General features: G+C 38.9%; 1 protein-coding gene across 2 annotated transcripts in view; it reads right to left on the reverse strand.

Annotated features, from left to right (window-relative positions):
* Positions 1-17681, reverse strand: part of LRRC1 (leucine rich repeat containing 1) — a 129418-nt gene that overhangs the window by 38539 nt on the left and 73198 nt on the right. For both annotated transcript variants that reach the window (XM_045391055.3, XM_005552718.5), the window contains exons 3-4: positions 7948-8026; positions 3519-3608 (exon numbers count right to left, since the gene is read on the reverse strand). In XM_045391055.3, the coding sequence (XP_045246990.1) occupies positions 3519-3608; positions 7948-8026 (169 nt within the window). The remainder of the gene's footprint in view (positions 1-3518; positions 3609-7947; positions 8027-17681) is intronic.

Raw genomic sequence — 17681 nt, forward strand, 5'->3', positions numbered from 1 at the left:
AATTTTTGCTTTGCAAACATTTATTCCTTGACTTAATCCACCACCATTATAACTGCCATCCCTTACAGGTTCTCCAAAAATTAGGTAAATAATTATACCTCTTTTTATTACCCTTTCTTAAATGTATGTATAGCTCATATTTATGTCAGTGTTTAATATTAGAAGTGTTTTGGGTTTTTGCTTGGAAGTTTGATGATGTTTTTCTGATCAGAAATAGTCCCCTGTAACTTAACTCTTGTTTATATCAATTAGCCTGTGGTAAACTCGGCTTCATAATACTTTGTTTCACTTGATGTCACAGTGTTCAAGAACCTATGGATGATGTTACATGAGGACTCACTGTGAATAATTGGGAATATTTAAGAATGAAATAAAAATATGTATTCTTTCCACTCATATGTATAACTTTTTTCAAACAGCTACCAGGTTATTAGGACATAAACACTTATTAAGATGTTTGGACCTACTTAATGAACTGTTAGATATTTCCAGGAGTATTAAAAGAAAGTTACTGAGCCCACAAGGGCCCCAGGAACCAACTGTCCTGCGGCAATGGCAGGGTGGAGTAGTGAAAAAACACAGGACCGGGACCTGGAGAGCCGTAGTCCAGTTCCAGCTCTGCCATCAACTCCTAAAAACTTCTTCAAATTAACTGACCATAGGCAAACCAAACACGTGATGGGGGAGATGTGTCCAGGTGCCCCCAGGTTCAAGACACTACAAGTCTGCTCACTCTATCTATATAAAGACTTTTGCCCTCCCCTCTTAGTCTGAGTACCCCTGACCATCCTGAGGGGGCCCAAGTCCTTGAGACATCCATAGCTTTCCCAGTTAATGCCAACTACTGTGCTAGGTGCCAAGAGGAGAAATGAAGTCCTATCTTCACTGATGCTTGAAAGGCCAATGCTAACGTAGTTTACCCATCTGACCACATAAGCAGAGGTAATTTATGCAAAGATGCCACATCAGACTCCACAAAGATAACACACCAAGCATTCCAATGGTCATTCCATGTCCTTTCAAATTTTGTGGAATATTAAACAGGTATGTTTCCACACAAAACAATTCTATCTCCGAGAAGTTGTACTGGTTACTAAATATTGGTTAACTAAATGTGTTAAATGCTCTAAAGAAACTATTTGGAAATTCTTTGAGAAACAAATGAAGCCTTCCCACGAGGAAAGCTTGCAAGTTTCAAATAATAATTTGCTTAAAATGTAGTACACTTATGCATATATGAGATTTCCTGAACAATTCACTGTTTCAAGTGCCTTTTCTACAAGGTCTTGGACACCAGGTGTGCCCAATCTTCTCCAAGGAAGAATTTGTTCTTTGATTGTTTCTTTCTGGTATGTGAGAACAGGCCATTACTTGAGTATGCATGAGGAAGAAATCATAGTTTCTTGCTCTGGTAATAAAATTACTAACAACCAAGAATAGAAAACTCTCTCTCTTTTTCATTTAATTTCACAAACTGACCTAATAAGAATCAGTTAATTTCAAGATCAAAGTGGCATTTTATTCAGTAAACAATCAGTATCCACAATGCTATAATGGTAACAGAAGCTGATTAAGTCTACAAACAAAACAAAAACGTCTTGAACTTTGACAAAAACAGGTACGGATATTAACAGAAAATATATAATAATGAACATTGTAAAAAACATATTCTAAAATTATACTTTCCATTAAAATAGTTCAGTAGAGGGGGAGAGGGACACTCTGGTTTAATAACATATTTCATATCAAAGCATTAAGACTTTTTAAAAAAGACATAAAATGGGAAAAAAGCAGAGAGGTAGGAATCGGAGGCTAGAAAGAAGAACCATCTAGGCAGCTGTAGACTAAGAATGAACTGAAAGGAAGGTAACAAGGGAATTAAGCTCCAGATATCCTGAGGAGCAAGAGGAGGACAGCATCAGTTTGGGTGTTTAAACAGCTACTGTATTTAAGAATTTTGTGTGGTGGGGGGGCAAAAAGGGGGTTGGGGTGTCGCTCTGTCACCCAGGCTGGAATTTAGTGGCACAATCACAGCTCACTGCAGCCTCAACCTTCTGGGCTCAAGTGATCCTTCCTCCTCAACCTTCCAAGTAGCTGGGACTACAGGCTTATGCCACCAGGCCCAGCTGATTTTTTGTTTGTTTGTTTTTGTAGAGATGGGTTATCTCTACAAAAGATAGCCCAGGCTGGTCTTGAACTCCTGAGCTCAAGGAATCCTCCCACTTCAGCCTCCCGAAAGGCTGGGATTATAGGTGTTAGCCACCATGCCCGGCACAAAAGTTGTTACATTATAAATATCTGACACTTGATACAGCAAAAGTGAATTGCACATGCATGAAATTCACAATAGAATACCACTGTTTTCTCTGCAACTGATACCTTAAACCTAGAGTGTATTGAGGGTTTCCTGTCTTCTTCTCCTCCTGAGAGTTTAAGGGCACAATTTTTAATTAGCAAGTCTAATGGCATAAAGACAAAACATCAGGGTGCATTTCAGAAAAACACCAACTTGCTGGCTGAACAGGTGTCAGCTAGTTGTCATTTGCCTGAAGAGGATGGGAAGGAGAGGGAAAAGCTGTCTGCAAATATTCTTATAAACCTCCGGAAAGAGAACTTTTGCAAAACAGACATATCAGATAGACTGTGCTCAACTGCTTACTGTGGTTCTCAAAGAGCAAGTTTCTGTTTTGTCTTAGAACTTACACAGGACAGCTACAAACAAGGAAAATCATTTATGATGGTAGAGAACACTGGTCTACCAGGTTAGGGCAGACAAGTCAGACCTTTATTTTTAAGTCGTTAAGCATGAGCTACTGCATCAACCTGATTTAACCCACTGTATGCCCTGGAAAAGTGAAAAAGGTCTGCAAAGACAATTCAACTAGTTCATCTGTGGGAAGGTATAACAGAACATTTATTCACCAGCATACACTGTCTTCAATGGATTCTATTTCTTGCCATGACTAAGTTCTCCACAACCTCTAAGCCGGCAACGTGGAATATGCCCATATCATTCCTTTCCTCTCCCAATTCTACTCCCACTCTCCAAATACACCATTCTCATTCCCTATTCTTGGATCCACAGTTCACAAATACTGTCAGACGTAGCTGTTCTTTAGGAGCACATACTTTACGTTTTTAATGCAGTTGTTTGTTGGCTCTCCAGCATGGTTTAAAATTACTGAGTGGTTGTTTCTACCAGTATTTACTGACCACCTACATGACACATAGTACGTGGCTTAAATTAACTACTTTGCCATACATCAGTTTCACTTCCAAACAATTTAGGATTTTTACTAGTAACAAGTAGCAGCACCCTTTTTAACCAATAAAATTTAGGGACAATTAGATGCAAAAATATAGGAGGCTGGCTATAATCTTTCTTGAAGGTCATATTAAAGAATGAGTACATGGCTTTCTGAGTCGACAAATAGGAGCTTTAAAAGGAAAGGAGGCTAGAGCTGATGATATAAACCCCCTTTCACCCCGATCTACCCAAACTTCACAAAAAAACTTACTTGCCAATATTTTCAGGTAGAGACTGCAGTGAGATGTCATTTACAGAAAGACATGTTAAATTCTGTAACTCAGGAAAGCTTTCTGGCAACCTAAAACAAAACAAACAAACAAAAATGCTATAAATTAAAAAAGAAAAGTTCATGTATAGTGTATATCAAGCATAAATAATAATGATTTATTCTATGTGCTAATTGAAATAACCTCCTAAAAATGACATTATATATGGCATGTTTGCCTTGTCTTCCTATAAATAAGACACTTGTAAGGAAAAAACAAAGACTTCATATACATAGTAGATGTACAGGGGCATGATAAATACTTACTGTTATGGTGATCTAGAAATAAAGTAGAAAGATACGCAAGCTCTAAGAACAAAGGCAAAAAAAAATGTTGGGACTACTGAATACTTTATGAAAGAAAATGATGAATTACTGCTGCAGCTAAAAGTGCCTAAGAGTAAAAATACTTTATTGATTAGCGGAAACTAAAAAGAAAATTTCATCAGTCCTTGAGATTATAATAAAACACAGGACAGCTACTGCATAATTTTTCTTCCTGTAGTTTATAATACCTAGGGGAAAGCTACGGAGTACTTATTGATCCACTGACAGACAACTGCTACTTCCCTTTTTTTTTTTTTTTTTTTGAGACAGAGTCTCACTCTGTTGCCCAGGCTGGAGTGCAGTGGCAAGATCTCAACTCACTACAACCCCTGCTTCCCGGGTTCAAGCTAGTCTCCTGCCTTGGCTTCCTGAGTAGCTGGGATTTTTGGATTTTTAAGCAGAGACGAGGGTTTCACCATGTTGATCAGGCTGGTCTCAAACTCCTGACCTAGTGATCCACCCCCCTCAGCCTCCCAAAGTGCTGGGATTACAGGCGTGAACCACCGTGACAATTGCTACTTTCTTAACATTTTTCTTTTAGTTCTATTTTTTTTTTTTTTTTTTTTTTTTGAGACGGAGTCTCGCTCTGTCACCCAGGCTGGAGTGCTGTGGCCGGATCTCAGCTCACTGCAAGCTCCGCCTCCCGGGTTCCCGCCATTCTCCTGCCTCAGCCTCCCAAGTAGCCGGGACTACAGGCGCCCGCCACCTCGCCCGGCTAGTTTTTTTTTTGTATTTTTTAGTAGAGACGGGGTTTCACCGTGTTAGCCAGGATGGTCTCGATCTCCTGACCTCGTGATCCGCCCGTCTCGGCCTCCCAAAGTGCTGGGATTACAGGCTTGAGCCACCGCGCCCGGCCTAAGTTGCCAACCACTTGAAATAATTTTATGTTTTACTATGTTCTACACAAAGGGATATTTTTTATATGTTCCTTAAACTCTACAGAATAACAAGGCTTCAAAATAAAATCATCATTTAAAATTTACAAAGAAAGTTTAGTTTCAATATTTCTATGGTTACCATATTGAGGGAGGGAAGGGAAAACCTAACTAAAGGCAAAGGATCTCATTGCATTTAAAATGCTGAAGGTTATTAAACATAAATCTGCTAACAAAGACAACAGAACATATAAGTATCACTTTTTCTCAGTGAGGGAGAGATTTCTGGCTTTAGTGATGGTCTCTAGATTAGAATCTTTCATTTTTATCTTTCTAGGTTCCTTTAAAAAAAGGCCTATGTAACATTATGTTTGATATTTAATATAGGTTAATTCCAAACTTCAAAACCAAATCCAGACCCGCAAGATCAGGGTATTAACTGGAATGTTTATAATCACTGGAATTTGTTCTGAGGCACAATTAACAGAGGTAAGATTTTTACTCATAATTCAAAAGATGCAAATTATCTGTTCTGCCTGAGTTTTTACCAGAACGTATATATCATTTTATAATTTAAAAACTAGCTAAGATGTTCTTAAACACAAGAAAAATATAGTTTTAAATAGCTGATTTAAATAGGTGCTTTTTTACTGGCTATTAACACAAGAGCTAAACTAGTACAGAGGTGATAAGGAAGTACAGACCCAAGGTTAGGAGAAATGAACTGCAGTCCGAGCTTCCCACTCATTAGCTGTATGATCTTGAAAGGTAATTTAACCTACATGTGCCTCAGTTTCTTGAGCCATAAAATAAGTAAGCCAAACTAAATCATTTTTAAGGTCCCTTCAACTCACAGATATCATCTTAAATCTTAAAAAAACAGCACACCTGCCAAATTAAAATGGCTTCACCTTAAGAAACCTGCCAAATAGAAAGCCAGAATTAAAACAAACAAACAAAACAGTAAAGCCTCACACAATCTAGGTGTGCTCCAGTTGAGAGAGAACTGAAATAATAGTAAAGTCAAATGTCAGCAGACATTAGAAAAGGAAAATCAAAAAAAAAATAGAAAAAAGGAAGAAGCAACTGAATGGTTAAAAAAAACTCAACAGCAACATAATGAGTATTTCCCAGCTTGCCAAACCCTGTAAGCTGCCTTCAGCTTAGTCCAGTTCAACAAACATTTATTGAGCACTTACTCCATTCCAAGAATACAAGTAACTTCCTCAGGTTGGTCAAGGAGTCTTAGTCAGAGAAATAACTTAAGGGTAAACTTCAAGTGTTATGAAAAAAGTACACAGAGAGCATTACGGGAGCCCAGAGGAGGGGCCTGTGGGTAGTAACTGGGAAAGCCTTCCCGAAAATGTGTATGATGCTCAAACTGCATCTTAAGGAAGGTGAAAGGGTCGGTACTGTCAAGAAGACAGAGGCATGAAATGAACTAACTAGAAGCACTTTATATTACAGCAGAGACTGACGTCCAGCACAGGCAACTGAGGTCAATGAAGATGGAGAGACAGACCAGGGTCAGATGGAGGGGCAAGAAGAGGCTCACATAGCACAGGGAGGAGCTCTGACTTTATCTTACAGAGGTGGGAGCTATAGAAAGGTTTTAAGAGACAGCTGAATGGAAGACGGTGGAGAAAGAGGATAAGGTTGGAAGGACAGTGATAAGTAAGAAAGCTATTGGAGTATAGCTTACTAGATTACTATTCTTCAGTAATAAATGTTACGTGTAACTTAATCACTACAATTCAAAGGAGGACAATCAGAAAAAGTTTTAAAAAGAAAACACATTTCTTTATTGGCAATAACAAGGTATTGGAAACATAAAACGAAATAGTGCATTCTCCAGCACTCCATACCCAAGAAGTCCCAAACAATTTTGAAGTGGGTGAGATGACTCAGAAATTTTAGTTTAATCTTAATTTTCCTAGATCAAAAGAGAAAAGACAGAAAAGAAGGGACGGGAAGAGTGCATTTCTTCTGAGGTTCCTTTCAGATTCTTGAGAAATCTTATAAATGGACCCACCTGGCCCAAAGAGGCATCTCAAACAGACACCCAAGGGCTATCTCTGCATTGCCACGCGGGCACAATTCAGTTATCCTACTAACAAGATGCCTGGAAGCCAGTGGTCAGTGGACTCATGACTAAGCCAGGAGCCATAAGGAACAGCTCACAGCAATGCCACTCAACCACGCCTGGGTAACAGACTGTGTCATACGAGGAAGGGTAAAGCTGGAATAAGTAGTAAAACTGACACAGTAGCTTTATTTGAAGGAAAACAAAAACAAAAACAAAGAAATCCCCACAGCTATTGTTAAAGAAATAATGATGTTCATAGGAGGTTTTTGTTTTTCTTGTTGTTGATGTTCATTCGTTTTTAATGGAGAGTTAGAGGAAAGTTAAGACAGTAAAAGATAGTATGGCCAGGTGAGGTGGCTCGGGCCTGTAATCCCAGCACTTTGGAAGGCTGAGGTGGGTGGATCAGGAGGTCAGGAGATTGAGATCATCCTGGCCAATATGGTGAAACCCTATCTCTACTAAAAATACAAAAATTAGCCGGGCGTGGTGGTGCACGCCTGTAGTCCCAGCTACTCAGGAGGCCGAGGCAGGAGAATCACTTGAACCCAGGAGGCGGAGGTTGCAGTGAGCTGAGATGGTGCCACACAACTCCGGCCTGGGTGACTAAGCGAGACTCCATCTCAAAAAAAAAAAAAAAAAAAAAAAAAGATAGTAAACACTTTTCATTACTGGAGTACAAAAAAATAACTGTAATATGATTTTCTCCTTGGATAACTCTGGTGTAAGCTCTCTGGGAGTTTAGAAACCTGCCTTACCCCACAAGACAGGACAGATCAATGGGGGTTTATAAACTACTACAACTCTTCACATTGCTTCAGAAATGCACTCCTCATCCTGTTTTGTACACTTCGCTGTGCTGCACCTTATCCCTACAACATCCTTTGAGGTTTCTATCAATAGAATAGTGTGCCTTTCATTGTACAGGGCTATTTATAAAGAAGTATCTGTGAAAGTCAACCATCCGTGATAAAGATAGTGAGCCATCTAGGTACCTCCAAGATGGTTAACCTGACTGTGTTCTTTGCTTGGCTCTCAAAAAAGATATCCTTACTACTATAGATAGAAAAGTAAGCAGAAAGCTTACCTAGTCAGTGGGTTTCCGCTGAAGTCAGCTACCTGCAGTGCTTTACAGAATGAAATGCTTTCTGGAATTTCAGGAATCTCTGTAGGAGTAGAGAAAATGTCTATAATTTGCCACCATTATTAACAGTTTTTATCATTCTCAAGATAGATCACACTCACAAGAGAACAGCTGGAAATGCTACCTCCATTCAAACATGACCTAGATTTATAAAGTATTTTAATACATTTATATTTGTTTTCCTAATATAAGATATATTCTCAACAGAAGCACATTAAAGAAAAATATTAAAAACATCAAATCTCTAACAAAATTATAGCTATAGCAAAATTAAAACTATAGCTATAGGAATAAGTTCTAGTGTTCTATGGCAGGGATCCCCAACCCCTGAGCTACAAACCAGTACCTGTGAGGAACTGGGATGCACAGCAGGAGGTGAGCGGCGGGCGGGTGAGCGAACCTTCATCCATATTTATAGCCACTCCCCATCACTTGCATTACTGCCTGAGCTCCACTTCCTGTCAGGTCAGCGCCCACATTAGATTCTCATAAGAGCATGAGCCCTATTGTCAACTGCCCATGCAAGGGATCTAGGTTGTGTGCTCCTTATGAGAATCTAATGCCTGATGATCTGATCTGTTTCCCATCAACCCCAGATGGGACTGTCCAGTTGCAGGAAAACAACCTCAGGGCTCCCACTGAATCTACCTTACGGTGAGTTGCATAATTATTTCATTATATATTACAGATGTAATAATAATAGAAATAAAGTACACAGTAAATGTAATGAGCTTGATTTGTCCCAGAACCATTTCAAACACTGGTCTGTGGAAACACCGCTCATATGATTTGGTTGTGTGTCCACCCAAATCTCTTCTTGAATTCCCATGTGTTGTGGGAGGGACCTCGTAGGAGGTAATTGAATCATGGGGCAGGTCCTTCCCATGCTGTTCACATGATAGTGAGTAAGTTTCATGAGATCTGATGGTTATTATAAGGGGGAGTTTTCCTGCACAAGCTCTCTTTGCCTGACGTCATCAACGTAAGATGTGACTTGCTCCTCCTTGCCTTCCACCATGATTGTGAAGCCTCCCTAGCCACATGGAACTGTAAGTCCAATTAAACCTCCTTCTTTTATAAATTGCCCAGTCTCAGGTATGTCTTTATCAGCAGCATGAAAACAGACTAATAGACTAAATTAGTACCAGTAGAGTGGGGTGCTGCTGAAAAGATACCCAAAAATGTGGAAGCGGCTTTGGATCTGGTTCAAAGGCGGAGGCTGGAGCAGTCTGGAGGGCTCAGAAGACAGGAAAATGTGGGAAAGTTTGGAACTTCCTAGAGATTTGTTGAAGGGCTTTGACCAAAAGCCTGATAGCAATATGGACAATCAAGTCCAGGCTGAGGTGGAAGATGAGGAACTTGTTGGGAACTGGAGCAAAGGTGACTTGTTATATTTTAGCGAAGAGACTGGCAGCATTTTGCCCCATCCTAGAGATTTGTGGAACTTTGAACTTGAGAGAGATGATTTAGGTATCTGGTGGAATAAATTTCTAAGCAGCAAAACATTCAAGAGGTAACTCGGGTGCTGTTAAAGGCATTCAGTTTATAAGGGAAGCAGAGCATAAAAGTTTGGGAAATTTACAGGCTGACAATTTGACAGAAAAAAAAAACAAAACATTTTCTGAGGAGAAATTCAAGTTGGCTGAAGAAACTTGCATAAGTAAGGAGAAGCTGAATGTTAATCCCCAAGACAATGACGAAAATGTCTCCAGGGCATGTCAAAGGTCTTCATGGCAGCCCCTTCAATCACAGGCCCAGAGACCCAGGAGAAAATTGTATCCTGGGCCTGGTCCAGGGTCCCCATGCTGTGTGCAGTCTAGGGACCTGGTGCCCTGCATCGCAGCCACTCCAGCTCTGACCAAAAGGGGCCAAAGTATAGCTTGGGCTGTTGCTTCAGAGGGTGGAAACCCCAAACCTTGGCAGCTTCCATGTAGTGTTGAGCCTGCGGGTGCACAGAAGTCAAGAATTGAGGTTTGGGAACCTTTGCCTAGATTTCAGAAGATGTATGGAAATGCCTGGATGCCCAGACAAAAGTTTGCTGCAGTGGCAAGGCCCTCATGGGACACCTCTGCTAGGGAAGTGCAGAAAGGAAATGTGGGGTTGGAGCCCCCACACAGAGTCCCTCCTGGGGCAGTGCCTACTGGAACTGCGAGAAGAGAGCCATCATTCTCCAGACCCCAGAATGGTAGATCCACCGACAGCTTGCACCATGCACCTGGACAAGCCACCAGTCAAGGCCAGCCGTGAAAGCAGCCAGATGAGGGGCTATCCCCTGCAAAGCCACAGAGGCAAAGCTGTCTAAGACCGTGGGAACACACCTCTTGCATCAGCATGACCTGGATGTGAGACATGGAGTCAAAGGAGATCATTTTGGACCTTTAAGATTTGATTGCTCTGCTGGATTTTGCACTTGTATGGGGCCTGTAGCTCCTTTGTTTTGGTCAATGTCTCCCATTTGGAATGGATGTATTTATTCAATGCCTGTACTCCCATTGTATCTAGGAAGTAACTAACTTGCTTTTGATTTTACAGGCTCATAGATGGAAGGGACTTGCCTTGTCTTGGATGAGATTTGGACTGTGGACTTTTGAGTTAATGCTGAAATGAGTTAAGAGTTTAGGGGACTGTTGGGAAGGCATGATTGGTTTTGAAATGGGAGGACATGAGATTTGGGAGGGGCCAGGGGCAGAATGATATGGTTTGGCTATGTCCCCACCCAAATCTCATCTTGAATTCCCATGTGTTGTGGGAGGGATCCGGTAGGAGGTAACTGAATCATGGGGGAAGGTCGTTCCGAGCTGTTCTCATGACAGTGAGTAAGTCTCACAAGATCTGATAGCTATTATAAGGGGGAGTTTCCCTGCATAAGCTCTCTTTGTCTGCCACCATCCACATAAGATGTGACTTGCTCCTCCTTGTCTTCCACCATGATTGTGAGGCCTCCCTAGTCAGATGGAACTGTGAGTCAAAATAAACCTCTTTCTGTTTTAAATTGCCCAGTCTCAGATATGTCTTTATCAGCAGTGTGAAAATGGACTAATACAACTGTCTTCCACAAAACCGGTCCGTGGTGCCAAAAAAGTTGAGAACTGCTATTGTATAGCACTATAAGATGACTACAGTTAACAATAATATATAGTTTCAAATGGCTGAAAGGAGGATATTGAAAGTTCCTAACACAAAGAAATGATAAATGCTTTAGATGAGTATGTTAATTACCCTGGTCTGATCACAATACACCATATGTATCAAAGCATCACTATGTACCCATACATATGTACAATTATTTAACAGATCAATTAAATAATAAAATAACAAAAACCACCACTACCACCACCAAGTCCCACCACTCTATCAAAAGCACTGATGGCATTCTGTTGTAATTACCATTAGACTTTTTTTCCTTATGTTTTCATGTGGTGGTATCAGTACCAGGTATTCTAAAGTAATGTACTTTTAAATTACGAATTTTTTTCTAATTATAAACATAAGTATTTGGAAAATATACAAAGAAGAAAATAAACACCACCAACACTCTCATCACCTAGAGGTAATCTTTTATTGTGATTTTTTTTTAACTTGTCACACACACACGTGTGTACACACATATACACACACAGAATATGTGTATAAACAGATTATATTTCATAATACTAAGTTCATGATAATTTGTTTTTTGCACTTTACATTACTTTACAAGCTTTTTTCTCCTATCATTATTTTTCCAAGTAGTTTGCTGTTCTTAATGGCAGAAAAGCACATTGTATATATTTTCATACTTCATTTAATCAATCCTCCACTGTTGGGCATTTAGGTTGTTACAAAGTTCCTGATGTTATATTTATGTGCATTCCTGATTATTTCCTTAGGCTATGTTCCCAGAAGTAGAATTACTGTGTCAAAGGCATTAACATCTCTACAGCGCTTGAAAAATATTGTTAAATTGCTTTTGCGAGGAGCAACTTATGCCTACTTAAACTTTCATCAGCCTGTACAAGATGCCCTATTCAACATCGCTCCTCCTCTTTTCTTTCTGTTACATTAAAAAAAAATGCCAATTGTATTGCTAAAATAGTATGTCAACATTTTATTTTATATTCTTTTTATTACTAATGCAGCTGAATATTTTCCCCCACATTTACTGGCCTTTAAATATTGTGATTTTTAAATGACCAGTTGTTATTTTAAATTCCTTTCTTGATACAAAACTTGAGATTATATCTTTTGGGCCTTTAAAATGTTAGTCTATAGCATTTAACTTCAAAGATTCATTTATTTTGGACGTATTAACATTGAGAAGGGCTAAAATAGAAAGATTTCTCCTGGTTCTTGCTGTTTCTTCCACCAGTCTGACTAATGCAATCTGAGCCAAAACATACTTAATATTTCTAAATTGTGGGTGGCAGGGAAAAGGGAGAATTAAAGGGAAAATGGATGTCTCGCTCCAACAGCCTCACAGGAATCAGATGCTCCATGAAAGATTTTAGTTCAAATTTAAAAGCGTAAAACATCTGGATCTATGCTGACATTTTCCTCACACTATTTTCTGCCTTGCATGGTCAAATGAGGTAGTGAAAAACAAACAATATGGTCCTAGTTTATATAAATATAATCACCTATTTATGAAAGTAATAGCATAAATATAATAGCTTATTTGTGAAAGTAGGACCATAGTGTTTGTTTTATATATATATATATATATATATATATATATATATATATATATATAGCTGTTGAATCTATAGTTAAATCTGGAATCGATTTTTAAAACTCACGAACATTTGTGGACCCTTAGTACAGATTCAGCTGTAGCCCTTTTATATACATTATCTTATTTAATCTCCTCAAAATAAACTATTTTAACTTTCATTATACAAAATAGACACTAAGGCTCAGAGAGACGAAGTGACTCAACCATCACTACATATCTATTTCACTGAGTGCTGGCCCTCCCATGTTCAAGTCATGGCACTGCCATGCTTAAGAAGAAACAAGCAATTTCATTACAGGATGAGCATCACTGTTCAGGCAAGTGAGGCCATGCCATGCCATTGGCTTGCCATGATCTGAAAAGCGCTGGTCAGCCTGAATACTCCATGAGAGTCTCTCTTGTTGTCGCTATTTTTGGTTTGGAGGAGCAGTCTATAAGGCTGAGAAAAGAGGTGCCTCGTTATCTCAGCACAATAAAGGCCACATATGACAAATACACAATGAACATCATATGGAATGAAGAAAAGTTGAAAGCTTTTTTTCTAAGATCTAGACAAGACAAGAATATCTACTCTCACCACTTTTATTCAACATAGTACTGAAAGTCTTGGCCAGAGAGATTAGGCAAGAGAAAGGAATAAAGGGCATCCAAACTGGAAAAGCAGAAGCTAAATTGTCCTTGTTTGCAGATGACATAATTTTACATATAGAAAACCCTAAAGACTCCATAAAAAACCTGTGAGGATTAGTAAATAAAGTTGCAGGATACAAAATGAACATAGAAAAATCAGTAGCATTTCTATACACCAATTGTGAACTACCTAAATAAGAAATTTTTTAAAATCAATCCCATTTATAATAGCTACAAAAAATAAAATAGGAATAAATTTAACCAAATAGGTAAAAAATCTCTACAAAGAAAACTATAAAACACTGATGAAAAAAATTGAAGAGGACACAAATAAATGGAAAGATATACTGTGTTTATGGGTTAGAAGAATTAACATTGTGGCCAGACATGGTGGCTCACGCCTGCAATCCCAGCACCATGGGAGGTCGAAGCAGGCAGATCACTTGAGGTCAGGAGTTCGAGACCAGACTGGCCAACATGGTGAAACTCCGTCTCTACTAAAAATACAAAAATTAGCCAGGCGCAGTGGCACATGCCTGTAATCCTACCTACTCTGGAGGCTGAGGCAAGAGAATTGCTTGAACCTGGGAGGCCAAGGTTGCAGTGATCCGAGAACACACCACTGAACTCCAGCTTGGGTGACAGAGCAAGACTCTGTCTCCAAAAGAAAAAAAAAAAAAAGGAAAAAGAAAAAAATTGTTAAAAGTGTCCATACTACCCAAAGCAATCTATAGATTCAATGCAATTGCTATCAAAATACCATTGATATTCTTCATAGAAATAGAAAAAACAATCCTCTAATTCTTACAGAACCACAAAAGACCCCAAAAAGCCAAAGTAATGCTAAAGAAAAAGAACAAAGCTGGAAGCAACATACTACCTGACTTCAAAAGAATGCAAAGAAAAGGAAATTCTTACACACTGTTGGTGAGAATGTAAATTACTATACTACAAAGCAATAGTAACCAAAACAGTATGGTACTAGCATAGAAACTGACACATTGACCAATGAAATAGAGAACCCAGAAATAAATCCACCCACTACAAATTGGGTTCAGTGTATACTGCTTGGTTGATGGTTGAACCAAAATCTCACAAATCACCACTAAAGAACTTACTCTTGTAACCAAATACCACCTGTTCCCCAAACACCTATGGAAATAAAAATTTTTTTTTAAAAAAAAGAGAGAAATAAATCCACTCATTTACAGCCAACTGATTTTCGACAAAGGTGCCAAAAACACACATTGAGTGTGCTGGAAAAACCAGATATCCACATGCAGAAGAATGAAACAAGATCCCTATTTCTCACCATATACAAAAATTGACTCAAAATGGATTAAAGCCTTAAATGTAAGACCTGAAACTATGCAACTACCAAAGGAAAACAAGAGAAATGCTTTATGGCATTGGTCTGGGCAAGGATTTCTTTGGACAAGACCTCAAAAGCACAGACAACAAAAGCAAAAAACAGGCCAGGCACGGTAGCTCATACCTGTAATCCCAGCACTTCAGGAAGCCAAGGCGGCAGATCACCTGAGGTCAGGAGTTCGAGACCAGCCTGGCTAACATGGCGAAACCCTGTCTCCACTAAGAATACAAAAATTAGCTGGGCATGGTGGCACGTGCCTGTAATCCCAGCTACTCAGGAGGTTGAGTCGGGAGAATCGCTTGAACCTGGGAGGCAGAGGTTGCAGTGAGCCAAGATCACGACACTGCACCCCAGCCTGGGCAACAAGAGTGAAACTCCGTCTCAAAAAACAAAACAAAACAAAACAGACAGATGGGATTTTATCAAACTAAAAAGCTTCTTCACAGCCAAGAAAAGACTCGACAGAATGAAGAGACAACCTACAGAATGACAGAAAATATTTGCACACTACGCATCTGACAAGGGATTGTTAATATCCAGAATACAGAAAAAACTCAATAGCAAAAAAGAAAAATTCGATTTTTAAAAATGGGCATAAGATCTGATCTGAATGACAATTCTCAAAAGAAGACATACAAATGGCTAACAAGTACATGAAAAAAAGCCCAACATTACCAATCACAAGGGAAATGCAAATCAAAACCACAATGAGATATCGTCTCACCCCAGTTATTATAGCTATTATCAAAAAGACAAAAAATAACAAATACTGGCAAAGATGCAGAGAAAAGGGAACTCTTATACATTGTTGATGGGAATGTAAATGAGTACAGCCATTATGAAAAATTATGGCGGTTCCTCAAAAAATTCAAAATGGAACTACCATATGATCCAGCAATCCCACTACCAGACACATATCTCAAGGATATGAAATCAGCATATCGAAGATATATCTGCACTCCCATGTTTACCACAGCATTATTTACAAGAGTCAAGATATGGAATCAACTTAAGTGTCCCTCAACAGATGAATGGATAAAGAAAATGTGTATATTTCACACAATGTACTATTCAGCCATAAAAAAGAATGAAATCATGTCATTTGAGACAACATAGATAAGCCTGGAGGACATTATTTAAGTGAAATAAATCAGACTCAGAAAGACAAATATCACATAATCTCAACATATGTGTAATCTAAAGAAGTTGATCTCATAGAAGTAGCAAGTTGAATAGTGATTAAGAGAGCCTAGGAAGGGTAGTGGGGTGAAGGGGATGGGAAAAAGGCTAACAGGTACAAAGTTACAGTAAGATAAGAGGAATAAGTTCTAGGGTTCCATTCCACAGTATGCATGGTAACTAGAATAAACAATAATATATTAAATTCAAAATAACTAAAAGAGAAGATTTTGAACAATCTCACCACAAAGAAATTATAAATGTTGAGGTCACACATACGCTAACTATCCTGATTTGATCAATATGCATTGAATAAAAGTATCAAAACACCACACTGCACTTCATAAATGTGTACAATTATGTGTCCATTAAAGATAAAACTAAAAAAGACACCTCCTAATAAATTACAGCGCTGAGAAAGAAAAATTTGAAAAGAGGTGTCTCACAAGTACTGAGGAAGAGGATGAAGCCACACATTAAAATATAAATTTTACAGTGGCTTACTACTCTATCAACAAAAAATAAAAATCAAAGAAGCAGAGGGTAAAGACGAAAGGTATGTCTTTTAGATAGAAGGCTTCAATATTGCTCAGAGTAACAGAAGCATCACTGAGACCTGAGAAGATGGGCCAACCAAGAAATCACATGAATGGTGTCTGTAAGAAATTCTGGTTGAGCTGGTCCAGAATTCAGGGATCAGGGGATAACAAAAACAACTGCCAGAAAACACAGCTGGACTAAGTCCAGACACAGCTGACCTAGAAGTCTGGTTTATAAGAAGGTGAATTCTCTCTCCAGGCTAAATTGCTTGTATGCATAAAGTAGCAGATAGTAAACAGAACACAAGTCTCCTGACTCCCAACACCACTTCTTTCCATTACACGCATGTTCCTAACTTGACCCTTTGAATATATTTGCCTGTAAAATAAAAACTTTAGACAAGAAAGGCAATAGTGTGGGTTAAAGGGTCTTGATTGCTGGTTTGCTTTAAGCAAGCTGCTTACCCTGAAATACTCAACTAACATGTCAAATCCTCTTGGAGTTTCCTTGAACTCCAAAATCAGATTGGGTTCTCCAGTTCTCAAGATCCTTGGGTTTCACGTTTGTAAGATCTGTTACAGTTTTAATTAACTAATTGTTTGATGATGGTAAATCTCCCTTACTAAACTCTAAGATCCCCGGGGAAGAGAGACCATGTTGGCCTTGTCAGTTGCAGCTTCTCAGAGCCCACACAGTATTAAGAATATTGTAAGCAGTCCATAGGTCCTGAAGGAATGGATAAGAAAACATATGCAACAAAGACTGTATGAGAACATTGTTCTTTCATGTGGTATATAGCATCTCTATTTTACCACTAAGAAAACCGCTCAGTGCCAGATCTCTTACAAGAGATACTATACAGCTTGCAGGTTATTCCCACCTGAAATCACTTTTAACTGATTCCCAAATGTTCTGCTGGGGACAAATGTGAGGTTTAAAACTAAATGTATGAAGAGAAAAAAAATCTTCTCAATGAGGTCTAGCCTGACCACAATACCCCATTAAAAATTGTAATTTGAATATTTCCCCCAGACCCCACCATCTACCTCTTTGACACTCACATCCAATTTCCAAATCCTTTTGGTATTCTCTAATTATTTTTCCTGTCCATCTTCTGTCCATTCCTATTATTATCAACATAGTTCAGGCCCCAATCTACCAGATGATGACAATAGCTTCTTAAATGGTCTCTCTCTGTATTCAATTTATCCTCCATCAAATCTGAACAGCCATAAGAGCAATATC

Source organism: Macaca fascicularis, chromosome 4 (genome assembly GCF_037993035.2).
Source record: "Macaca fascicularis isolate 582-1 chromosome 4, T2T-MFA8v1.1".
Taxonomy (NCBI): Eukaryota; Metazoa; Chordata; class Mammalia; order Primates; family Cercopithecidae; genus Macaca; species Macaca fascicularis.